The sequence below is a fragment of the Microcebus murinus genome, chromosome 2, assembly GCF_040939455.1.
Source record: "Microcebus murinus isolate Inina chromosome 2, M.murinus_Inina_mat1.0, whole genome shotgun sequence".
Classification (NCBI taxonomy): domain Eukaryota; kingdom Metazoa; phylum Chordata; class Mammalia; order Primates; family Cheirogaleidae; genus Microcebus; species Microcebus murinus.
Window position 1 is genome coordinate 40,401,648 of NC_134105.1, and position 26,757 is coordinate 40,428,404.

The following is a 26,757-nucleotide window of genomic DNA, read 5'->3' on the forward strand; positions in this document are numbered from 1 at the left end:
TATCAAATACCCAGATTTAATCATAAAAAATTTATGTGAGGAATCAGTGTTGATGTCTTCAGTACTGATGATACCTACACAAGGGAAAACATGGAAATATTGAGCATAACATGTAGTACCATTACAACATTTATTAATAAGCAGCAGAAAAACAGTAACCTACTAATAGTTGTTTGCTTTCTCTATAGGAACAAAAATTGAACATTTTGCAAAAATTGGATGGAAAAATCATAAACATTCAGTTAATAACCCGTAAGTATTTTAGAGACTTGAAATAATGAAAATCTAAATTATCCTACTGTGTAATATGTAACTTTATACTTGAAAAGAAAATGTAAGACCTTAAAGATATTAACTAGAATGTTTTATTTTCTTTTTATAAAAAGCTTGTACCCAGGTAACCTTCTGACAACTTTTCAGTTCTAGTTTTTAGCCTGTTTAATATTTAGAATATTATTTAAGTTTAATGACTCTTATTTTTTTATTTTTTTTTTTTTGAGACAGAGTCTCACTTTGTTGCCCAGGCTAGAGTGAGTGCCGTTGCATCAGCCTAGCTCACAGCAACCTCAAACTCCTGGGCTCAGCGATCCTACTGCCTCAGCCTCCCGAGTAGCTGGGACTACAGGCATGCGCCACCATGCCCGGCTAATTTTTTGTATATATATTTTTAGTTGGTCAATTAATTTATTTCTATTTTTGGTAAAACGGGGTCTCGCTCAGGCTGGTTTCGAACTCCTGACCTTGAGCATTCCGCCCCCCTCGGCGTCCCAAAGTGCTAGGATTACAGGCGTGAGCCACCACCACAGCCGGCCAATGACTCTTATTTTTAAAAACATGAATGAATGGTATTAAAAGATATAATTGGTCATACATTGTAACTCTAATTAATGAAATTTATTAATACAATTTTAGTTGAAAATATCTCTCTGGGAGGCTGAGGCGGGAGGATTGCTCAAGGTTAAGAGTTTGAAGCAGCCCAAGCAAGAGCGAGACCCCCATCTCTACTAAAAATAGAAAGAAATTAATTAGCCAACTAAAAATAGAAAAAATTAGCCGGGCATGGTGGCACATGCCTGCAGTGCCAGCCACTTGGAAGGCTGAGGCAGGAGGATTGCTTGAGCCCAGGAGTTTGAAGTTGCTGTGAGCTAGGCTGATACCACAGCACTCACTCTAGCCCTGGCAACAGAGTGAGACTCTGTCTCAAAAAGAAAAGAAAAGAAAAGAAAGAAAAGAGAAGAGAAGAGAAGAGAAGAGAAGAGAAGAGAAGAGAAGAGAAGAGAAGAGAAGAGAGAAGAGAAGAAAAGAACCAATCACTATTTTAAGCCATTCCTTAAAACTTTCCTCAGTTTGTTTTGATCAATTAAAATGTTTATAAACATGCCTGTAATCCTAGCACTCTGGGAGGCCGAGGCCGGCGGATTGCTCAAGGCTAGGAGTTCGAAACCAGCCTGAGCAAGAGCGAGACTCCATCTCTACTATAAATAGAAAGAAATTAATTGGCCAACTGATATATATAGAAAAAATTAGCCAGGCATGGTGGCACATGCCTATAGTTCCAGCTACTTGGGAGGCTGAGGCAAAGGGATTGTTTGAGCCCAGGAGTTTGAGGTTGCTGTGAGCTAGGCTGATGCCATGGCACTCACTCTAGTAGCCTGGGCAACAAAGGGAGATTCTGTCTCAAAAAAAAAAAAAAAAGTTTATAAAATGCAAATTAGTAACTGGAATGCATTTTAAATAATTTAGTATCATTAATTCTTATTCTGGTAGAACATTATGGTTATTTGTATCCTAAAAAATAATTTGAAGTAAAAAAATTAAATATATTACAAATGAATAATTTTTGAATACTTAGAGCCTGGCACAATGCCTTGCTTATAGCTTACGGGTTGCTGAAGAAAATTGGTCCACTGGGAATTGAATTGATGGCACATAACTAGAATCTCTATGAAAGCAGTACCACCAGGCAATAAGAGAATAGTAGCTAGCTTTATTAAATTTCAACTAAGTGTCACTGTGCTAGGTATCTTTATGTATATTTTAATTTAATCCTTTCAAGGGTCCTATAAGATAGATATTTTTATGCTCATGTTATAGATCAGAGATCCCCAACCTTCTTGGTACCAGGGACCAGTTTTGTGGAAGACAATTTTTCTGTGGACCAGGGAGTGGGGCGTGGCAAGGGGATGTTGAGTGATGCGGAGCAGCTGTGAGTACAGATGAAACTTTGCTCACCCGCTGCTCACCTCCTGTTGTGCGGCCCAGTTCTTAACAGGCCACAGACGGGTACTGGTCCATGGCCCAACGGTTGGGGACTGCAGTTATAGATAATAAAAATTAGGTTTACGGAAATTAGGCAACTTGGCCAAGTTCATTCTAACTATTGGCAAAATAATAAATATGTATATTTTTCCTTGTAGTAGATTATAAAATCCTTGAGGCAAGAGCCATTTCTTATCTTTATGTTCTTAATGCTTAGCACAGAGCCTGGAATATAGTAGGTGCTCAGTAAATTATTTCTGCACTATTAAACAAATTTAGCACATTTAATAAACATAAAGCCATGACAAGAAACATTTTATACTACAAGTGGATCATTACCCCATATTCCTAATACTTCATGCTGCTCCTATTTCTCTGTATTCGCCTGATTTTAAATGAATGTTTAAGTTTAAGACATACCTAATTAACAAATAGTATGTAATCCCATGCCCTAAATCTAAGGGTATTTTGTGAATGATTCCCATTGTTTATATGATAAATTCAGACTCCTTTGGGTGTTTTGTTTTGTTTTGTTTTGAGACAGAGTTTCACTTTGCTGCCCAGGCTGGAGTGCAGCAGAGTCATTGTATCTCACTGTAGCCCTGAACTCCTGGGCTCAAGTGACCCTCCTGCCTCAGCTTCTGTAGCTGGGACTACAGGTGCATGTTACCATGCCTGGCTAATTTTTTGTAGAGATGGGGGTCTCACTGCGTTGCCCAGGTTGGTCTCAAACTCTGGCTTTAAGCAGTCCTCTCACCTTGGCTTCCCTTTGTACCTCTATCATAAAACATCACAGTATATCACAGTTACTCTTCTGGTGATGATGATCCTTTAGCTGGGGTTATGTCTCATCTTTGTTTCTACATTATCTATCAGGATACTTGGACATAGTACATGTGCAACAAAATTTTGCTGTTGCTGAGTAGTAGAGTTAGGATAAGCAGTCTTAAGCCCATAAAGATAGTCTAGAGATGATTTCTTTGTCCTTAATACTTAGAGAACTATTAAAAGTCCTTGTGACTTCCTGAAACTGGCAAGGAACTGTACCAGTATACTGAAGAGTTGATAGCACTGCAGCTTTCTTGGCCTAAGAGAATCAAAGCTATCAAATCTTTCTCTTACTTGACTCCTTGCCTACCCAGACACTCATTTATCCACTCATTACAGCATTTTTCTTAAGGAATTTATTCATTCAACAAATATGTATTCAGTAGTCTACTATGTGCAATACATTGCTTTAGGTGCTGGTGATACAGCAGTGAACAAGACGGATAATTTCCTGCCCCCATGGATCTTCTATTACATATTATAAGTTCTCAATTATGTTAAATAGGCATTCTTTCTAGATGTCATTTTCATCGTTTAAAACAGTCAAGAATAGCCTTCTGGCTGGGCGCGGAGGCTCACGCCTGTAATCCTAGCTCTCTGGGAGGCCGAGGTGGGCGGATTGCTCAAGGTCAGGAGTTCAAAACCAGCCTGAGCAAGAGCAAGACCCCGTCTCTACTATAAATAGAAAGAAATTAATTGGCCAACTGATATATATATATATAAAATTAGCCGGGCATGGTGGCACATGCCTGTAGTCACAGCTACTCGGGGAGGCTGAGGCAGTAGGATCGCTTGAGCCCAGGAGTTTGAGGTTGCTGTGAGCTAGGCTGACGCCATGGTACTCACTCTAGCCTGGACAACAAAGTGAGACTCTGTCTCAAAAAAAGAAAAAAAAAAAAAAGAATAGCCTTCTAGATTTGGCTCTGAAATTTCAGATGCTAACTTCTTTTTTTTATTTTTGAGACAGAGTCTCACTCTGTTGCCCAGGCTAGAGTGCTGTGGTATCAGCCTAACTCACAGCAACCTCAAACTCCTAGGCTCAAGCAATCCTCCTGCCTCAGTCCTCGAGTAGCTGGGAACTACAGGCATGTGCCACCATGCCTGGCTCATTTTTTCTATATATTTTTAGTTGGCCAATTAATTTCTTTCTATTTTTAGTAGAGATGGGGGTCTTGCTCTTGCTCAGGCTGGTTTCGAACTCCTGACGTTGAGCAATTCTCCCACCTCAGCCTCCCAGAGTGCTAGGATTAGAGGCGTGAGCCACTGCGCCTGGCCACATGCTAACTTCTTACGCTAGGTTTTGCTTGGCTAGTGAAGAAAGAGAATTCTAGGTTTGCTGACCAGTCATTAGAGATACTCTGTTACAAATTTTTAAGAAGGTTGAATTAAGAAACTATTCCAAGTATTTCCTCACAAATTATAAGAATCCCTGTAAGCAGTGAGAATCTGTGACAAGTAGTATAGGATTAGGGATAGCCCATGTCACTCCACACCTGTGTCTGTAACGCCCTCCTGGTTGACTCCACTTAGATGTCCCACAGGTGCCTCATAGTAAGCATGTCCATGCAGAATTTATCATTTCCCATAACTCTGTTTTTCCTTCAGTGTTCTCTGTCTTGGTAAAATGACATAAGCATACACCTAATTATCCAAGATAGAAAACTAGATGTCATCCTTGACTGTGCCTTCTTCAGTGTCCCATATGTAGTTGAAAAAGTCCTCGGGATTCTGCCTCTTTACTGGTCTCTTGAATTCATCCCTTCTCTCCATCTTTCACTTCCGGTTCCCAGCTATAGGGTCTTTACCTTTCCTATCTTAACTGTTGTCCCAGTCTCTTAATTGGTTTACTTGCTTTTGGTAATGCCTCTTAGCAACCCTTTTCCATGCCTCAGCCTTCTTGCTGAAATACAAATCTGATTATGTCACTCCCCAGCTTAATATCCTTTAGTAGTTCCTCATTGTTTTCAGTATGAAATGTAAACACCATAAAATGGCCTTTCATGGTCTGATCCCTGTTCATTTCTCTGGCCCCATCTTCTTTACCTTGCCTCCACATTCCCTCCCAAACATCATGCCCTCACTTCAGTGAACTCTTTTGCCTTGAGAAGGTTTGTATGTGCTGCTGCTTCTGTCAGGAATTCTCTCTGCCCACTTATTTTTCTAGCTTCTTAGAGGAAGCCCCTTCTGGTGTCTGGATTTGATACATATCCTCTATGTTCTCATAGCACTCTGTATAACATAGCATTATATTGTATTATATTTAGAATTGTGTATTTCTTTCCCACAAAATTATACTGAGTTCCTTTAGGGTAGGGACTATGTCTGTGTCCCTGGTGCCTGGACAGAATGTGGCACGAATAAGGTGTTTTTTGAAAGTTGATGATGGTCAAAGTTAACTTTAGAAGTGAAAGTGCAGACACTAGTATAAAGATCTAAGTTCTATAGGTTTTATCCTCTAAACATTTGAATTGCTTGTTAATTGCCACACCAGCTGAAGTTTGTTTTTGAAAACTTCCTTGTGATGTCTCTTGCTTCTGCTATTTTCACAACAGCAGAGTTTTTGAAGCCATCTGATTATATTGTTAAAGGAGCCAAAGGGGATAAAAATAAGTGTCTTTTCTGCAGTGATTAGAAGGGAAATGTGTTTTTAAGAATACAGATAATTTATCACAGATTATATACATTTATTTATTAATAAAAGCTCCATTAGTCTTCATTAAGTATACTTCTATAGTATCATCACCACAGAAGTTGGCTGAATTGCAAGTCATTTTGCTTTTAGGGAACTAGTATTTTATAATTTACCAGTAAAAAAAAATATGATATTATGTTTTAACCCTGGACTACTAGTCTAGTACCAACTGAGTGTACTACTACTCAATTCTGGCTTAAAACACCCAGAGTTAACATAAACTCTATGAGTTAAGGACTTAGTGTTGCACAAGACTGTCCTTATTTCAGATAAGCTGCAAATGGTATACCGGGGCCACCCATACTTCTGACCAACTGGCTACAAATCCAGGGCTTCCCATGACTCCCTCAGGGTCAATTCACTAGAATGACTTACAGAACTCAGGAGAATGCTATATTTACACTTGTAATTTTATTATAAAGGATACAAACCAGGAACAGCCAAATGAAGAGGCACATGGGGCGAGGTCTGGGGAGATCCTAGTGCAAAGCTTTCACGCCCTCTCCCTGTGGATTCTGGGCAAGTAGCCCTCCTGGCACATCAAGGTGTTCACCAACCAGGAAGACCCTTAAGACTTCTGTGCCCAGAGTTTTTACAGGGCCTTCCTTATGTAGGCATGCTCAGTTAAATCATTGGCTACATGACTAAACTGAATCTCTAGCTTTCCTTTTCTCCCCAGAGGTTGACCTGGCTCAAAAGTCTCAATTTTATATACACAGGGTTGTTCTTTTTTGTGGCCAGTCTCCCATCTTGAAGGTAACAGGGGGGGCCTACCTCCAGTCACCTCATTAGCATAACAAAGACACATCTATCTCTGAGGAAATTCTAAGGATTTTAGAAGCTTCATGCTGGAACCTAGGAAAAAGACCAATTTTTTTATTTTATAACATGGTATTTTGGAGTTAAGATTTTTTTTTTTAACTCAGATGACTTATTTATTAAAGGTTGAAGCTGTTTTTAAAGTCTCTTTTGGTTGTGAAAAGAATCTTTACATATTATTCTGTCTATAACTCTGAAACAAAAATTGCAATTGCTACTTCACATTCTGTAACTAATATTTATGTTGTATTTAGGTATTCCCAGTTCCAAGATGAATACAGTTTAGATGAAGTGATGGCATCTAGAAAAATTTTTGATTTCTTGACCCTCCTACAATGTTGGTAAGAAAAACATATTTTCACATTTAATAGATAGAAGTAACTGCTCTCTCCCTGTCCATCATCTCCGCCCCCGCCCCTAAACCTTGGGCTCTGTATCCGGGTATAGCTTTTACAGAATTCCTAACAATACAGTTCTCACTCCGGGTTACTTCACTGGAGTACCCCTGTCTGGAGACAGACTGTCTCTTCTCTTGGAAAACTGTGTTTTACTTCCTTCTCTTATGACTTTTACTTACTTTGGTTATTTTAATTGTATTTATTCATTAAAATGTGGCTTAGGGAGCCAGTGGAGCTCAAAAGTTTTTTCCTCAAGCATTCTGTTTCCCTGTTGTATACTTGTACTACAGGAAATTTTACTCTGTAGTAGTAACTAAGAGGAAAAGTAAAACAAGGAAAAAAATCATCTAACACTAATGATGATAATAGTTATATCTTAATTGCTTGATAATATCTGTCTCCTACAGTTGAGTTGAATATGGCATAGCTCCTGCCTGTGTCCTAGTTAACGCCTCACTATTCCCTGGAGATACTGGCTGGGATGGAAGTGAACAAGTTGAGTCAGCTTTTTTCTGTTGCAGTATAAGGATCTGCCCATTTAGAAAGTCCAGCTGAACTCACAGAGGGCTTCTTGTGTTTGCCGCCTTCCTTCACGGCTTGTTCTAAGAGAAAGATCTATTTTGAGAGTTCACGAGTCTAAACTAAACCATCTACTTTTTGGTATCCCCTAATTCTGTCCTTTCCCAGTTTCCAAAAGGATTTCATGACTGAGTTATTTGGGAGATAACAAAGTTGGAGCAAGATAGGTCTATAGTAGAATCTTTAGTGTACCTAGGAGAGGAATATCCGTCTGTACTTAACTCCTCAGAAGTCACTATGAGATGCCTAATACATTTCCAGAGGCAAATCTGGGATTCTTTCCAATAAGAACTTTTTGAGAGAAACTCTTAGAGACCAAGTAGTGACTGATTACGTTTAAGTTCTTGATAGTGGTTCATTCCTCAGGTAGGAAGCATGTGCAATTTGTGACTACAGATATCACAAAGAAGATAATCCACTGACTAGCAAGCATTGGTCTTTTTTCTCACACAGAAAGAACTCTTAGTGTGAAACCCTAGATTTGAGGTAGTACTGGTTGCAAATAATTATTTTTACTTTGTCTTAGTCCCTCTTCAGATGGTGCTGCAGCGGCAATTTTGGCCAGTGAAATATTTGTACAGAAATTTGGCCTGCAACACAAAGCTGTGGAAATTTTGGCGCAAGAAATGGTGACTGATTTGCCAAGCTCATTTGAAGAAAAAAGTGTTATTAAAGTGGTATGTCTGCGATTCTGTTTTATTAATCAAATTGAGGGATTACTGTTTAAAATTTGAAAGTGAGTGTATGTTGTCATCAGCTCTGGAAGTTTTTTTTTTTTTTTTTTTTTTTTTTAAGAGACAAAGAGTCTTGCTCTGTTACCCTGGCTAGAGTGGCATCATCATAGCTCACTGCAACCTCTGACTGCTGGGCTCAAGTGATTCTCCTGCCTCAGCCTCCCAAAGTGCTGGGATTACAGACATGAGCCAACTGGCCTGGGAAGTTAATGCTTGCAAAAAAATTTTACTTACAAAAATTTGGTCTAGATATTGTAATATTATAACCCATTCTTGGCCAGGCACGGTGGCTCACACCTGTAATCCTAGCACTCTGGGAGGCCGAGGCAGGAGGATCGCTTGAGCCCAGGAGTTTGAGGTTGCTGTGAGCTAGGCTGATGCCACAGCACTCTAGCCCAGGCAACAGAGTGAGACTCTGTCTAAAAAAAAAAATAAAAACCCAGTTTTGATGCCCTTAATTTATTTATATATGGTTTTGGTTTTAGGTTGGCTTTGATATGAGTAAAGAAGCTGCCAAAAAATGCTATGAGAAATCTGGCCTGAGACCAAGTGATATTGATGTAATAGAACTTCATGATTGCTTTTCTTCCAATGAACTCCTTACTTATGAAGCATTAGGGCTCTGTCCAGAAGGTAATATGTTTGAAGAGGGGAGATTGGGTAAATTTCACTGAGAAAACTTCATTTTCACCATTAAACAACAGACTTAACTAATTGCCTTTTCCTCCATGTTGGCTATGCCATACCATACAAAGTGAACATAAGCTGTTTTGGTACTGGACTTTTTAGTATGTGTAGTCTTGTACAGTATCAACACTGAGATAACAGAGTATCCAAATAATTTGTATTATGTAAATCAGGAGTACTTATAATGTACTATTAAATGAAAATGGATTTAAAATTAAATATATAATTCCAACTATTTCATATTGTATTTGAATAAAGACTGGCAGAAAGGAAAATGGAAAACTAGTTGGTGGAATCTAGATTTTTTTTGTTGTTGTTTCTAAAGTGGTTGTACTATTTTCCATTACTATCAGCAATATAGGAGAATTTTAGTTGCTTTCTATTCATGCCAACACTTGATATGGTCAGTTTAAAAAATTTCAGCTATCCTGAAGAATATATAGTAGTATCTTATTTTAATTTGCATATCCCCATGACTAATGATGTTGAGTATCTTTTCATGTGCTTATTGGTCATTCATGTCTTCTTTTGTGAAGTGTCTGTTCTTATATTTGCCCTTTGGTTATTGATTATTTGTCTTTATTGTGTTGTAAAAGTTTTTATATATAGCATCTGGATACAAGTCATTTGTCTGACATATGTGTGTTGTGAACATTTTCTCCCAGTCTATGGCTTGCCTTTTTGTTTTATTAATTCAGGTTGAGTATCTGTTATCCAATGCTTGGATAAGGAGTGTTTTCGATTTCATATTTTTGTGGGTTTTGTAATTAATCTGTGTCTTTTCTTAAATTAATTTTTGTTTCTTTTCTTTTTGTTTCTTTCTTTTTTTTTTTTTTTTGAGACAGAGTCTCGCTCTGTTGTCCAGGCTAGAGTGAGTGCCGTGGCGTCAGCCTAGCTCACAGCAACCTCAAACTCCTGGGCTCGAGCGATCCTTCTGCCTCAGCCTCCCGAGTAGCTGGGACTACAGGCATGCGCCACCATGCCCGGCTAATTTTTTATATATATATCAGTTGGCCAATTAATTTCTTTCTATTTATAGTAGAGACGGGGTCTCGCTCTTACTCAGGCTGGTTTTGAACTCCTGACCTTGAGCAATCCGCCCGCCTTGGCCTCCCAAGAGCTAGGATTACAGGCGTGAGCCACCACGCCCGGCCTCTTCTCTTTTCTTTTCTTTTCTTTTCTTTTCTTTTCTTTTCTTTTCTTTTCTTTTCTTTTCTTTTCTTTTCTTTTCTTTTCTTTTCTTTTCTTTTCCCTTCCCTTCCCTTCCCTTCCCTTCCCTTCCCTTCCCTTCCCTTCCCTTCCCTTCCCTTCCCTTCCCTTCCCTTCCCTTCCCTTCCCTTCCCTTCCCCCTTCCCCCTTCCCCCTTCCTTTCCCCTTCCCTTCCCCCTTCCCTTCCCCTCCCCCTTCCCTTCCCCTCCCCCTTCCCTTCCCTTCCCCTTCCCTCTTCCCTTCCCCCCTCTTCCCCTTTCCCTTCCCCCTTCCCTTCTCCTCCCTTCCCTTCTTCCTTCCCTTTCCTTCCCTTCCATTCTTCCTTCCCTTCCCTTCTTCCTTCCCTTCCCTTTTTCTTTCCTTCTTATGGTGTTTCACTCTGTCACCTAGGCTCAAGTGCAGTGTTGCAATCATAGCTTACTGCAGCCTTAAACTTCTGGGTTCAAGTGGTTCTCCTGCCTCAGCCACCTCAGTAGCTGGGACTATAGACATGTACCTCTGAGCCGGTTAATTTTTTTAATTTTTAATTTTTTCTTATTTATTTATTTATTTATTTTGAGACAGAGTCTCACTTTTGTTGCCCAGGATAAATTGCAGTGGCATCATCATAGCTCACTGCAACCTCAAACTCCTGGGCTCAAGCGATCCTCCTGCCTCAGCCTCCCAAGTAGCTGGGACTACAGACATGCACCACCATGCCCAGCTAATTTTTTCTCTATATATTTTTAGTTGTCCAGCTAATTTCTTTCTATTTTTTCAGTAGAGATGGGGTCTTGCTTTTGCTCAGGCTGGTCTCAAACTCCTGAGCTCAAGTGATCCTCCCGCCTTGGCCTCCCAGAGTGCTAGGATTACAGGTGTGAACCACCATGCCCGGCCAGCAATTTTTTTTTAACCTTACTTTTGTGGCTAAAAAGTATGTTCAGCCATTTCCTTTCATTTTATGAAAGTTTTTTTTCCTGTTTTTCCCCTTTGTTTCATAAATATTTGTATAACTTATCCTAGTATAGTTGAAAATGGAGAGAAATGAATACTTTTTGACAAAATTATGAATTTTTAAAGCTGGCATAATTATTTTAGTCATAGTATTATATCCATTTCAGTTCTTTTCTTCTGGCTCTCTGAATTTCTATTATGTTTGGAGCAATTTTGGAAAGCCTTGGAGCTCCAAGGAAAAAATAGCTTTTGTTTCATACAGAACATGTTCTGAAAATATAAGCCTTTATTATTCAATATTTATTACTTTTAGAAGTGCTTATATTACATTGTTGTTAGTCTAAACTGTTAATAAATGTTTGCTCTAAGAAATTCTTGGCCATATGGAAATTTTTAAAAAGCATACCATTTGTTCCAATGTTATTTTTAACATTTGTGAATATTATTTTTCCTTCTGTAGGAGAAGGTGGGACACTGGTTGATAGAGGAGACAATACTTATGGAGGAAAATGGGTTATAAATCCTAGCGGTGGATTGATTTCAAAGGGACACCCACTGGGAGCTACAGGTAATGCTACACACAGATTTCATAAATTAAAAAAAAATAATTTTTGCCACAAGTATGAATGATTTAGTGATTGATTTGAATGGAAGATTGTATTCTCTGAACTTTGTAGCTGGTGCTTTAAATCATTGTTTATAATATTTAAGATTTTCCTTTAAGTACAATATACTCCAATAATCTTGATTAATTAATGAGGATTTGAATTAATTGAAACTGTAAATTCAATAATATATATATTTGAAAGTTTGATTTTTTCAGATATAGGTATATAAGTTAACTAATAGGATGTTTCCAAATAGAGATCTTGCTAGACCTGCTAGATAAGAATCATTTGAAATGAGCACATTATTTTTGTGTAGTTGTATACATGATTGATGTTGCATGGAAATTTTTTTTTAAATTTTTTTCAGCATATTATGGGGGTACAAATGTTAAGGTTACATATATTGCCCCTGCCCCCCGCCTCGAGTCAGAGCTTCAAGCATGTCCATCCCCCAGTTGGTGTGCATGGCACTCATTATGTGTCTGTATACCCAACCCCTTCCCCCTACCTGCCTTCAGCGAATTATGGTGGTACAAATGTTAAGGTTACATATATTGCCCCTGCTCCCCCTCCCTCCTCGAGAGTCAGAGCTTCAAGCATGTCCACACCCCAGTTGGTGTGCATGGCACTCATTATGTATGTATATACCCATCCCCCCCCACCTGCCCAACACCTGATAAATGTTATTCCTATATGTCCACTTAGGTGTTGATCAGTTAATACCAATTTGCTGGTGAGTACGTGTGGTGCTTTGTTGCATGGAAATTATTTTCTCTTGAGACAGCAGGACTAGCACTTTTTATTTATTTATTTAAATTTTTTTTCTTTTTTTTAATTTTTAAAGTATTTTACCTCAGGTTTTAAATTGGGCAAGACTGGGTTTCCAAGGACTAGCAGTTCTGAAATGAGAATTTTGCTATGGCTCTGATGTTGACTTGTCATGTGACTATTTTTTCAGTCAATTAAGCACTTTCAGTCAACTAAGCACTCTTAGTTCCTTAATTGTAAAATGATAAACTTGTACAATGCCGTTTCTAAGACAGCTTTTGACACTAAAATTCTTTGATTTATTTTTGTGAAGGTAGGTAGATTTTGTGCTTTTCCATATTGCTTTATTATATTAGTTAATTAATTTAATAAATTCTCATAAATTCTGAAATAGAAAAGTTAAAATTAATGAAGTCATTATAGTGATTAACATTGGTTGATTTCTATTTATCACTCAAATTTAGTATGCATATAATCTACTAGAGAAAATAGATGGAGAGAGAGGTGTAGACAGATCTATATGCACACATACATATGTGATGTACCACCTTGCTATTTGCTTTCTTTTTGTCTTGTCTCCTCATTGGTTTTTTCTTTCTCTTTTGTATGCTGTTTTAAAATTGAGTACTTTTTAGTACTTTATTTCCCCTCTTCTACTGAATTACTTATTTTTTTATTTTGAGACAGAGTCTCACTCTGTTGCCCCAGGCTAGAGTAGTCAGCCTGGGAGTCAGGCTGTGGAGTCAGCCTAGCTCATAGCAACCTCAAACTCCTGGGCTCAAGTGATCCCACTGCCTCAACCTCCCGAGTAGCTGGGACTACAGGCATGCGCCACCATGCCCGGCTAATTTTTTCTATATATTTTTAGTTGGTCAATTAATTTCTTTCTATTTATAGTAGAGATTGGGTCTCACTCTTGCTCAGGCTGGTTTTGAGCTCCTGACCTCGAGCAATCTGCCCCCCTCAGCCTCCCATCAGAGAGTTATCATTATTTGACCTTTCTGACAGTGTACTGGTAAACCCTACTTGAAGGTTTATCTTTATTTAACTTGACTGAGAACTTGCCCAGTGCAAAGCAATTTCCCCCAGAGGCATTTATCAAAAATGATCATTGACAACTGTTTAACAAAGTAGTCAGGTAGGGGTGCCAATTTGGGTAAACAACCAAATAACCAAAAACCTTAAAAGGAAAATCTGGCAAATCAGATGTCCACTGGGGCCTTTGAAAAGATCTGCCATATTTCTGGGAATCTCGAAATTCAAGATACATATGGCTGTGCTCATGGTCAGAGCTGTGTGCATGCTCAGGAAAGACTGAGAAGTCCTTACCTCTGGCTAACCTTGGGGCTCTGCACAAGCAGGAAGTAAAGGCTAAGGAAGAGTTGTAAGCTGCCTGGCTGAATATCCCAACACACATAGAGGTCCAGCCAAGACCAGAGACTTACTAGTTCAGGCATTTAAGGAAATCTCTGTTTAGTCAGTAGCTGACCACTTAGCAACCGAGAAAAAACTTCAGTGGCCATATGTGGCAAAAAATATAGACTTTATAGAATTAGGAAAAATCACCAAATAAACAATAACAACAACAAATGGCAATACTAGCAAACAAACTCAGGGAAATGGAGAGAATCTGATTGATTTTTAGAGTAGTCATATTATTTTAAATGTCCAGTTTTCAATAAAAAACTAAGAGACATGCAGATAAATAAGAAAGTATTGCCTATACACAGGAAAAAAAGCAGTCAATAGAAACTATCCTTCAGGAAGCTAAAACATTGGACTTACTAGACAAAGACTTTAAATTAGCTGTTTTAAGTATGTTAAAAGAACTAAAGGAAGCCATATGTAAAGAACTAGAGGAAAATATGAGAATGATGTTTCACCAGATAGAGAATATTAACCAGTAAAAAAGAACCAAATACGCTGGGCGCGGTGGCTCACACCTGTAATCCTAGCACTCTGGGAGGCCTAGGCAGGCGGATTGCTTGAAGTCAGGAGTTCAGAACCAGCCTGAGCAAGAGCGAGACCCTGTCTCTACTATAAATAGAAAGAAATTAATTGGCCAACTAATACATATAGAAAAAATTAGCCAGGCATGGTGGCACATGCCTGTAGTCCCAGCTACTCGGGAGGCTGAGGCAGGAGGATCACTTGAGCCCAGGAGTTTGAGGTTGCTGTGAGCTAGGCTGATGCCACGGCACTCACTCTAGCCTGGGCAACAAAGCGAGACTCTGTCTCAAAAAAAAATAAATAAAATAAATAAATAAAAATAAAATTAAAAAACAACAGAAAAAAAAAAGAGTTCAAAACCAGCCTGAGCAAGAGCAAGACCCCACCTCTACTAAAAATATAAAGAAATTAATTGGCCAACTAAAAATATATAGAAAAAATTAGCTGGGCATGGTAGTGCATGCCTGTAGTCCCAGCTACTTGGGAGGCTGAAGCAGAAGTATCGCTTGGGCCCAGGAGTTTGAGGTTGCTGTGAGCTAGGCTGATGCCAAGGCACTCTAGCCTGGGCAAGAGAGCAAGACTCTGTCTCAAAAAAAAAAAAAAAAAAAGAACCAAATAGAAATTCTGAAGTTGAAAAAAAATCTAGCACAAAGAATCAAGGATATCAGTAAAGTTCCTGCCGATCATACAAAAAGAAAAAAAAAAAAGAATCAAGGAAAAAATCCTAGCTTTTAGCAGACATCAAAATTAAAGGTGTAAGTGGAGAAGAAGTGCCAATAAGAATAATGAGAAGGGGGTGTGGCTTGGTGGTTCCTGCCTGTAATCCTAGCACTTTGGGAGGTGAAGTGGGAGGATCACATTAGCCCAGAATTTCAAGGCCAGCCTGGGCAACATAGAGATATCATGTCTCTACAAAAAAATAAAAAAATTAGCCTGGTGCAGTGGCGCATATCTATAGACCCAGCTTCCTGGGAGGCTGAGGCAGGAGGATGGCTTGAGCTCAGGAGTTCAAGGCTGCAGTCAGCTATGATGACACCACTGCACTTTAGCCTGGATAACAGAGTGAGACCCTGTCTCAAAAAGAATAAGGAGAAGGAATAATCAGTTAGCCCAGGGAGGACAGTGTCTCAAAAGTAAGAGATCAGACCACAAAAGTTAGATTGATAAAGAGTGAAGAGTATCCTTAGGGTTTGGCTGTTATAAAGTCATTGGCAATCCTGGAGCAATTTCGATGAAATTTTTCCATGCTTTTGCATGGAAGCACATGGCATTCAGAAAGAAGTAGAAGTGAGAAAGTGGCAATAGTAAAGATAAACTTTCAGGAATTGTGGCTGTGAATGGAAAGGGATATGTAGGGGATGTACTTGAATTTTAGGTATGTATTCTACATGAATGAAGTCTTGGGTTTGGTCCCAGCTTCTTTACTCTCTTCAGTACATTGTTTAGCTAGTTAATTCTAGTTTTCTTATCTGTAAAATGGCAACAAAATCCAAAACCTACTTTATAAAGCTGTTCTGTGGATTAAATGAGGAAATAAGTGTATGTATAGTACATGTAAAGAGGAGTCCCCATAAGAGAGTAGGGAATACAATAATTTCTTATATTCTCTTCCCACTATTTTTACAAAAGGAAGCCATAATGGTTCTGACAGTTGTATACATCCAGGTAGCTACCAGCCAAAACAAGACAAAGAACATTTTCATCACCCCAAAAAGTTCCATTCTGTCTATTTTCAGTTAATCCTCTGGCCTCCCTCAAACACTGTCCCTCCCACTGTCCCACTCTCCACCACCACCAGGCTAAGTATTTGACTTCTGTCATTGTAGATTAGTTTTGTCGATCCTAGAACTTCATATAAACGGAATCATACAATATGTATATATACTCTTTTTTGGGGGGTGTGTGGCTTCTTTCACTCAGAAGAATATAAGATTCATCCAGGTTTTTCTTGCTATCAGTAATTCATTATTTTTTATTGCCAAGTAGTATTCTATTATTGAAATATAACTGTTTATCCATTATACAGTAGATGGACATGTGAGTTATTTCCTGTTTAGTGCTATGTGAATAAGATTGCTGTGAATGTTTGTATACAAGTGTATTTGAAGACATATATTTTTCATTTCTCTTGGGTTGATAACTTGGAGTGAAATTACTGGGTCATAAGACAGATATATATTTAACTTTATAAGAAACTACCAAATAGTTCTCCAAAGGTTCATATGCTTTTCAATATTATATCTGGATGACAAATTTTCACATTTAACAAGTCTTTCTCTTCTTCCTTACCCTAAATTTTATTTCTCAGAGTCAATCCTTCTTAGTATTTCTTTTGTCATTTTCCAAATATGTTGACACTTTTACAAATGCGAATGTCTATATATGTTTACACAGTTTTTATGTATGTGTGTATATTGATCATATTGTAGACTAATTTTTTCACTTGTATGTTAAAAAATCTTTCTATATTATCATTTACAAATATTTCTTATTCTTTTTAATGCCTATATAGTACTTTCTTTTTTTTTTTATTTCGGCATATTATGGGGGTACAGATTTTAAGGTTTCAATAAATGCCCTTTCCCTCCTCCCCCCACAAGTCTGAGTTTCCAGCATGACCATCCCCCAGATGGTACACATCTCACTCATGTATGTATATACCCGCCCCCCTCCCCCATCCCCCCTGCCCAATACCCTATTACTGTAGTACCTATGTGTCCACTTAGGTGCTACTCAGTTAATACCAATTTGCTGGTGAATATATGTGGTGCTTGTTTTTCCATTCTTGGGATACTTCACTTAGTAGTATGGGTTCCAGCTCTAACCAGGAAAATATAAGATGTGCTGTATCACCATTGTTTCTTCATAGTACTTTCATTATAAGAAGTTTACCTAGTAATTTAATCATTGATAGACTTATAGGTTGTGTCAAGTTTGTTACTACAAATATTACTACAACAAGCTCCTTGTCTCTTTCCATATTTTTGTCAAGTATATCTATAGGATAAATTCCAGATAGTGGACTCACTGTGTCAATGATTAATATGTATTTAAAAATTGGTGGAGATTGTCAAAGTTTATGCAAAAAAAGATTATACCAATGTATATTGCTATCAGCAGAGTAGGAGATTGTTTTCAGTCTTTTTTTTCAGTCTTGTCAATATTGGATTTGTTATCAAATCTTAACTATTTTGCCAATCTTGACAGGTCATCCATTTCCCTCCTCTGAGTACTGAAAAGGTAACCCAAAGCAGTCTAGAAAGATAGAATTTACTCAATTTGTAAATACTTCAAAGATGGACTCATATCTTCTGTAGTATCCTTTGATAACCCTTTATAATCTTTGAGTCTATACTGTTGGCAAATTTTTCTTTTTATTATTAGTCTTTGAGGTATTGTGTTGAGTGATGATATAGCATTTTGAGGGAAAACCTTATAAATCTTGATGACTTGAGTGGTAGTCTGAATAGGGATGAGGAATTATTGAAGAGTAAATGTTTACTTGCTACATATTGAGGATTTGGATGTATTTCAAGTAAATCTGACACATAGCCATTAGCTGTAGTGTGGCCCAAGAAGGAATTCAGACTCCTAGAAAATATATCAGAATTATAGCTCTGAGTAGTTTAAATATTTTTCCCTGGTTACTTGGATAACAAACTGCAATGGGATTCTAAGAGAATCAGAAAATGGTCAAGTAAGTGCTTCCAAAACATGTTAAGATTGGTGCTGAGGATGTGAGGTTCTCTTCTTCAAGTGTATTAATTTCTTTGTAAGACAGTGCTACTTTCGTATGAACTCAGTATTGGAAATTAGTTTAAAATTAAAGCTTCATGATTTTGGTTTCCGTTTTTAACTTGTTAGGATCTAGATGAAAGTTTTTAGCTGCCAGAATAGTACCCATAGTAGGAGAAAAAGATAGGTGTAAGCATATGAATTAAGTATTCTTTTGTTTATTGTCAGTTTAAAAATATGAATTCCTTTTAGATTTTTCAATTAGAAAAGTATATTAAACCTGAACTTTTTTTGTTTGTTTACTTTGCAGTGGTCCTATGACAAAAACCAAATTAGTGTCCAAGTAATAGTATCATATTCTATTCCACTTTTTTTTTTTTTTTTTTTTTGAGACAGAGTCTCGCTTTCTTGCCTAGGCTAGAGTGAGTGCCGTGGTGTCAGCCTAGCTCACAGCAACCTCAAACTCCTGGGCTCAAGCGATCCTCCTGCCCCAGCCTCCCAAGTAGCTGGGACTACAGGCACGAGCCACCATGCCCAGCTGATTTTTATATTATATATATTAGTTGGCCAATTAATTTCTTTCTATTTTTATGGTAGAGATGGGGTCTCGCTCAGGCTGGTTTTGAACTCCTGACCTTGAGCAATCCGCCCACCTCGGCCTCCCAGAGTGCTAGGATTACAGGCGTGAGCCACCGCGCCCGGCCCTATTCCACTTTTTAAAAGTACTTTTACATATCCTTTCCAACACATACTGAACATATGTTTAAAGTGAATAAGTAAAATTTGTATTTAGCTTATTCTTAGCTATGTCTGTTTTTTTAAATACATATTAATGTCTGTCAATTTACTGAAAGGGCATGAAAGTGTCTTTGAGATGCTTTAAACATGCTTCTGATAAGGGATTGTTGCTGGGAAGGTGGAAGTTGGTTCTTTTGTTCAGCTGTTAACTAATTCAGTCTGGCCTTTTAGGCCTTTAAGAAAGGTATGGCATTAACCTAGTTTTAGATCCTGATCTTCCATTATTCAGTCCATGTCAGTTCAACAATGGCTTACTGTGTACCAACCTTATCATTAGGCACTGTAGGTCACTGGCTCTCCAATGTGGGGCTACTACTACATAGACTGATCAGAACCTCCTGGAGCTTTTAAAAATGTGTATTTGTGCCCTACCCTTAGAAATTTTGATTCTTAGGTCTGGGTAGGTCCTAAACAATTTATATGTTTTTAAAGTTTCCTAAGAGCTTCTCATGCACACCCAGGTTTAGGGGCTAGAGTTAAGATACACAAGGTGACCATTGCCCTCAGGAAGTGTACAAGAGGCAGATAATATAATAACCCAAATAATTATCATACAAGGCAGAATATATGTTCCTTAGGAGAAGCACAAAGCAGAACTATGAAGAGGAGAAAAAAGAAAAGGGGGATGGCAACGTTGTGAAGATTTGCTAAATACCCACCACATGGCAGGTACTTTGCTAGCATTTATGTCTGGTTGGGTTTGGGGGAAGGAGACACAGAAAGATGAAGCATGTTTAAACTAAACTGTTTGCTTTTACCAAACAGGTTTAGTTTCTTCTTACCTATACAAACTCCTTTGTTATTTTCTCAATAATAACAACAAACTTAACATAATATTAAGTGCTGGGCACTGTTACACGTACTCTTCATGTATAAATGCATTTAATTCTTATATCTATTTTTCTGTTTTATAAAAGAAGAAAATAGAGGCACAGAGAATTTAAGTAATTTGCATGAAGTCATCAAGCTAGTGGCAAAGCTAGGATTCAAACGCAGGCCATGCATTTCTAGAGTCCAAGATCATCAACACTACACTCTATTTCAGTGCCCTTTCTCAGTGGAAATGCCCATCTTCAAGTTCTCTCTCAAGTGTTACCTACATTATGAAGGTTTTCTTGGCTCCCTGATTCTTTCCATAGATTGAATTAATCTTTTATTTTTTTGAACTTCCATTATACTTTCTTGGTACTTTTCTTTTGATATTTATGCTTGTAGTACATGTTATAAAGATTTATAAGCATTTTAAAAAATATCCCCTATTTGATTAAGAGATCATATTTCAGGATCCATATTTCATTTGTCTTTGAACAGTGCCCAATACAAGACTTTGCACAGGTAAGGGACGGTTTAATACATGCTGTTCCTTTAACATGTGAAAGGTGGCATGGGGCAGAGGGAATCCACTTTTTTAATGTTCAAAGAATTCGGATTATTGGGAAGCATTCATGAGAAGGTAGATTTTGTCCTGATACACAAAATAACTCTCTAATGTGGCTTCTCAAAGGTAGAATAAGGCCTGGTCTGGTGGCTCATGCCTGTAATTCCTAGCACTCTGGGAGGCCGAGGCGGGCCGATCACTTGAGCTCAGGAGTTCGAGACCAGCCTGAGCAAGAGCCAGACCCCATCTCTACCAAAAAATAGAAAAAATTAGCCAGTCATGGTGGCACATGCCTGTAGTCCCAGCTCTTCAGGAGACTGAGGCAGAAGGATCGATCGAGCCCAGGAATTTGAGGTTGCTGTGAGCTAGGCTGACGCCATGGCACTCTAGCCCTGGCAACAGTGATACTGTCTCAACAACAACAACAACAACAAAAGAAAAAGGTAGACTAAGTTGCTTCCTGAGAGCACGATGCTTTGCCTGTCATATAGCGGCTGTACATGAAAAATACTTGTAACAGCTTGATGGGAATGTCATAAGAGGAATTGCCCATCTGTTAGGGCCTTAGATTTGATGAATTCTCAGATCCTTTCCAATTCTAAGATGGTCTGATTCCCAAAGGGATGAAATTATTTCTCTTTCTGAATCCACATAATTCTTGGTGCTTTTAATGATACGCATATTATTCTATCCTGTGATTTTTTTTTTTTTTTTAAGACAGAGTCTCACTTTTTTTACCCAGGCTAGAGTGAGTGCCATGGCGTCAGCCTAGCTCACAGCAACCTCAAACTCCTGGGCTCAAGCGATTCTGCTGCCTCAGCCTCCCGAGTAGCTGGGACTACAGGCATGCGCCACCATGCCCGGCTAATTTTTTCTAAATATATTAGTTGGCCAATTAATTTCTTTCTGTTTATAGTAGAGACGGGGTCTTGCTCTTGCTCAGGCTGGTTTCGAACTCCTGACCTTGAGCAATCCGCCCGCCTCGGCCTCCCAGAGAGCTAGGATTACAGGTGTGAGCCACCGCGCCTGGCCTATCCTGTGATTTTTGTTTATTTGTTTTTTGTTTGTTTGTTTGTTTGTTTTTGAGACAGAGTCTCGCTTTGTTGCCCAGGCTAGAGTGAGTGCTGTGGCTTCAACCTAGCTCACAGCAACCTCAGACTCCTGGGCTCAAGCAATCCTACTGCCTCAGCCTTCTGAGTAGCTGGGACTACAGGCATGCGCCACTAATTAGCATGCCCAGCTAATTTTTCCTATATATATACTAGTTGGCCAATTAATTTCTTTCTATTTATAGTAGAGACGGGGTCTCACTCTTGCTCAGGCTGGTTTCAAACTCCTGACCTCGAGCAATCTGTCTGCCTCGGCCTCCCGGAGTGCTAGGATTATAGGCTTGAGCCACCGCACCTGGCACCTGGCCTGTTTAGGTATTATAAACTTCTTAGGTTTTAAGAATTTGGGTAAAAATGAAGTGAGAGCAAACAGAATTTTAGCAAGGGGACCTAGCATATGCAAACTATGACCTGACACTTCTCTACTCTATAGGAGGTTACCAAATGAAATAAATCCTAGGACGATTACTAGCAAGACCTAAATATATTAGATCATTAAATATGAAATATCTGATTTCGAATCAACAGCTTAGTTTATTATATCTCAAACAAGAAACAGTACAATTAATCAAAGTATGTGCCTAACTGTCAACATAGTTTTGCCATCTTAATGGTAGATTGCTTATGCCAGCAGTAAAGAAGTGTGGAGAGTGAGTAGCGATAAAATTGTGAAAGGCATTTTCCATAGCTTGTTGAGAATTGAATATTTTTTCTTGCAAGATGTCCAAAGCCTGGAAGAAGTGGTAATCAGTTGGTACAAGGTCTGGTGAATGGGGTAGATGACAGAGAGTTTCTAAGTCCAGCTGATGTAGTTTCAACGGCATTGTTTTTTGTGACAATGTGGTCTTATAAGAGGATTGGCTTGTCTATTGACTAGTCTCAGCTGCTAATTGCAAGTATCCTCATCATTTTGTCCAATTGGTTGCAGTAGACATCTGCTAGACTCAATTGACTGGGTTTCATGAAGCTGTAGTGGATAATCCCATTGTTAGACCATCAAACAGACACCATTAGCTTTTTTTGATGAATATTCATTTGGTTCTGAACTGTGTTTTGACATTTCATCTTTGTTCAGCCATTGTGCTGAACACTTGTCAAAAATAATCCATTTTTCATCACACATAACAATATGTTGTAGAAATGCTTTTCCTTTATGTCATGACAGCAAAGAAAGGCAAGCTTTGAGATGATTTCTCTTCTGATGCTCATTTTATTAATGTGGTACCCATCTGTCCAGCTTCTTTACCCTGCCCAAAATGGTCCAGTATTTTTCGAATAGTAACATCAAACCTTGCTGCTAATTCACACATAGGTTGAGATGGATTTGCTTGCACTACAGCTTTCAGCTCATCATTATCCACCGTGGTCTCAGGTCACCCACATGGTTCATTTTCAAGATTAAAATCATCAGAATGGACCAGGCGAGGTGTCTCATGCCTGTAATCCCAGCACTCTGGGAGGCCAAGGCAGGCAGATTGCTCAAGGTCAGGAGTTTGAAACCAGCCTGAGCAAGAGCGAGACTCCGTCTCTACTATAAGTAGAAAGAAATTAATTGGCCAACTAATGTATATAGAAAAAATTAGCTGGGCATGGTGGCGCATGCCTGTAGTCCCAGCTATTCAGGAGGCTGAAGCAGTAGGATTGCTTGAGCCCAGGAGTTTGAGGTTGCTGTGAGCTAGGCTGACGCCACGGCACTTACTCTAGCCTGGGCAACAAAGTGAGACACTGTCTCAAAAATAAATATATAAATAAATAAAACCACAATGAGATACCATTATACTCCAGTTAGAATGACTATTATTAAAAAGTCAAAAACAATAGATGTTGGCCAGGATAGGTGAAAAGGGAACACTTACACACTGTTGATGGAAATGTAAATTAGTACAACCTCCTGGGAGATCAGTATTGAGATTTCTCAAAGTAGTAAAAGTAGATCTACCATTTGATCCAGCAATCCCACTATTGGGTATTTATCCATAGAAAGAGAATCATTATATTAAAAAGATACCTGTACTCAAATGTTTATCACAGCATAATTCACAATTGCAAAGATGTGGAATAAGTGCCCATCACCTGATGAGTGGATTAAGAAAATGTGGTATAAGTCAAAGTTCATGTAGGGTGAAAAAAAAAAGGAAAATGTGGGGTGTACACATACACACACACACACACACACACACCAGGGAGTACTACTCAGCAATAAAAAAGAATGAAATAGGCCGGGCGCGGTGGTTCACGCCTGTAATCCTAGCTCTCTGGGAGGCCGAGGCGGAGGGATTGCTCAAGGCCAGGAGTTCAGAACCAGCCTGAGCAAGGGTGAGACCCCGTCTCTACTATAAATAGAAAGAAATTAATTGGCCAACTAATATATATAGAAAAAATTAGCCAGGCATGGTGGTGCATGCCTGTAGTCCCAGCTACTTGGGAGGCTGAGGCAGTAGGATTGCTTGAGCCCAGGAGTTTGAGGTTGCTGTGAGCTAGGCTGACACTACGGCACTCACTCTAGCCTGGGCAACAAAATGAGACTCTGTCTCAAAAAAAAAAAAAAAAAAAAAGAATGAAATAATGGCTTTTGCAGCAACTTGGATAGAACTGGAGGCCATTATCCTAAGTGAAGTAACCCGGGAACAGAAAAATAAATACACATGTTCTCACTTATAAGTGGGAGCTAAAGTGTTGCTACACAAGTGCACACAGAGTAATATAATGGATATTGGAGATTCAAAAAGTGGGAGGGGATGAGGGATGAAAAATTGCCTATGGTGTACAATGGACACTACTCAGGTGATAGGTACACCAAAAGCCCAGACTATACCACCTTACAATATATACACATAACAGAATTTAACTTATACCCCCTAAACCTATTTTTTTTAATTTAAAAATAAATAAAAATCTTTCGGCTGGGCATGGTGGCTCAATCCTGTAATCCTAGCACTCTGGGAGGCCAAGGTGGGTGGATTGCTCAAGGTCCGGAGTTCGAAACCAGCCTGAGCAAGAGCGAGACCCTGTCTCTACTAAAAATAGAAAGAAATTAATTGGCCAACTAATATATATATATATATATAAAATTAGCCGGGCATAGTGGCGCATGCCTGTAGTCCCAGCTACTCGGGAGGCTGAGGCAGCAGGATTGCTTGAGCCTAGGAGTTTGAGGTTGCTGTGAGCTAGGCTGACAGCCACAGCACAGCACTCACTGTAGCCTGAGCAACAAAGCGAGATTCTGTCTGAAAAAAAAAAAAAAAAGAGGAGGAGAAGGGTTAGAAAAGATAAAGCTTAGAATATCTTTAATATATCTTGGTCTTTCTTTTAGTGCGTCTTAATGAAAACAAATTTTGTTTTCAGAAACTATGAAGCACCTGTTGTAATCTAGAAACATGATAAATCCTTTTTTTTTTCTTTTCCCTTCCAATGCTTGGGAGAAGGACAAGGTTAGAGGCAGCCTCTAAGGCATTTTGGCATGTTAAAGTGCCAGTCTTTGGGGTATTGCTTTCTGAGCCCTAACAGACTCATACAGTATATAAACTTATGAGACTGGCCTGTTTTTTTTTTTAACCCAGCATAATTCCCTGGAGATTCATTAAAGTTGATGAAAAGAAAAAATAAATCAGTTGCCCTTAAATATGTGGGCATTATTTCTGGACTTTCTTTTCTGTTCAGTTAATATATTTGTCTGTCTTAAAGCCAATACCATACTGTTTTGATTATTGTAGCTGTGTAATAGTTCTTGAAATCAGGTAGTATTAACCCTCCAACTTTATTCTTCTTGTTTGGCTATTCTAGGTTCTTTACATTTCTATAGAGATTTTAGAATCAGCCCATTGATTTTAAGAAAAAATTCTCCTGGGATTTTGATTGGGATTATGTTGAATGTATAGATTTGGGGGAGAATTGACATCCTAACAATAGTGAGTCTTCTGACCCATGAACAAAGTGTATCTCTCTATTTATTTAGGTCTTCTTTAACTTATCTTAGCAGTATATTGTAGTTTTCACTGTATAGGTCTTGCAGATTTATCCCTAAGTATTATACACACACACACACACACACACACACACACACACACACACACACACACACACCTTTTTAGGGGGTTGAGGGGGACACAGTCTTGCTCTTTTTCCCAGGCTAGAGTGCAGTAGCTCACTGCAACCTCCAACTCCTAGGCTTAAGTGATCCTCCTGCCTCAGCCTCCCTAGTAGCTGGGACTACAGGTGTGTACCACCATGCCTGGCTAATTTTTTAGTAGAGACAGGGTCCTGCTCTTGCTCAGGCTGGTCTTGAACTCCTGAGCTCAAGCAATCCTCCCACCTTGGCCTCCCAGAGTACTAGGATTATAGGTATGAGCCACCTGCCTCAATTTCAATTTTTATTGCTAGTATGTAGTAATATAATTGATTTTTGTGTATTGATCTTGTATCCTGCAACCTTGCTAAACTCATTAATTCTAGTACTTTTTAAAAAACTCCATCATATTTTCTATATAGATAATTATATCCTCTGTGAATACAGATAGTTTTACCTTTTCCCATTTTTCATTATTAAATGACCTTCTTTATCCCTGGTTAGTCTTTGAAATCTATCCCTCAAAATCTACTTTGGCTGATTTTATAGGCAGCCACTCCAGCTTTCAAATTTTAACTAGCGTTAACATGGTATTTCTATTTCTATCCTTTTACTTTTAACTTATTTGTGGATTTATATTTAAAGTGCATTGGCAACATTTAGTTAGTTCTTGCCTTTTATTCATTCTGACAATCTCTGCCTTTAATTGGGGATTTTTAAGACCATTTACATTTGATGTGGTTAATAATATAATCAGGTTTGAGTCTGTCTTGCTATTTGTGTTCTGTTTGTTCCAGTTGTTCTTTATTCCCTTTTCCTATTTTTAGCCTTCTTTTGGATTGAGTATTTTCTGTCACTCTAGTTTATGTCCTTTCTTGGCTGATTTAGGTATAGCTTTGTTATTTTAGTAGTTGCTTTAAAGTTTATTGTATATATCTCAGTCTATCTTCTAATGATGTTATACTGCTTTACTTATAGTGAAAGAACCTTAAAATATTATAGTATGCTTCCATTTCTGCTATGCAGGCCTTATGATACCGTTGTCATGAATTTTACTTTTAGGTATGTTATACACCCCACAATAAGTTGTTTTTGTTTAAACAATCATCTTTTAAAGAGGTTTAAACGGGGTTGGGTACGGTGGCTCACTCCTGTAATCCTAACACTCTGGGAAACTAAGGTGGGCGGATTGCTCGAGGTCAGGAGT

The 26,757-nt window shown here is 38.6% G+C and overlaps 1 protein-coding gene across 3 annotated transcripts in view; it reads left to right on the top strand.

Moving 5' to 3' along the window:
* SCP2 (sterol carrier protein 2) overlaps nt 1-26,757 on the top strand; it is a 133,142-nt gene that overhangs the window by 60,535 nt on the left and 45,850 nt on the right. For all 3 annotated transcript variants that reach the window (XM_075998446.1, XM_075998452.1, XM_012776277.3), the window contains exons 7-11: nt 189-252; nt 6,853-6,939; nt 8,102-8,252; nt 8,795-8,942; nt 11,599-11,706. In XM_075998446.1, the coding sequence (XP_075854561.1) occupies nt 189-252; nt 6,853-6,939; nt 8,102-8,252; nt 8,795-8,942; nt 11,599-11,706 (558 nt within the window). The remainder of the gene's footprint in view (nt 1-188; nt 253-6,852; nt 6,940-8,101; nt 8,253-8,794; nt 8,943-11,598; nt 11,707-26,757) is intronic.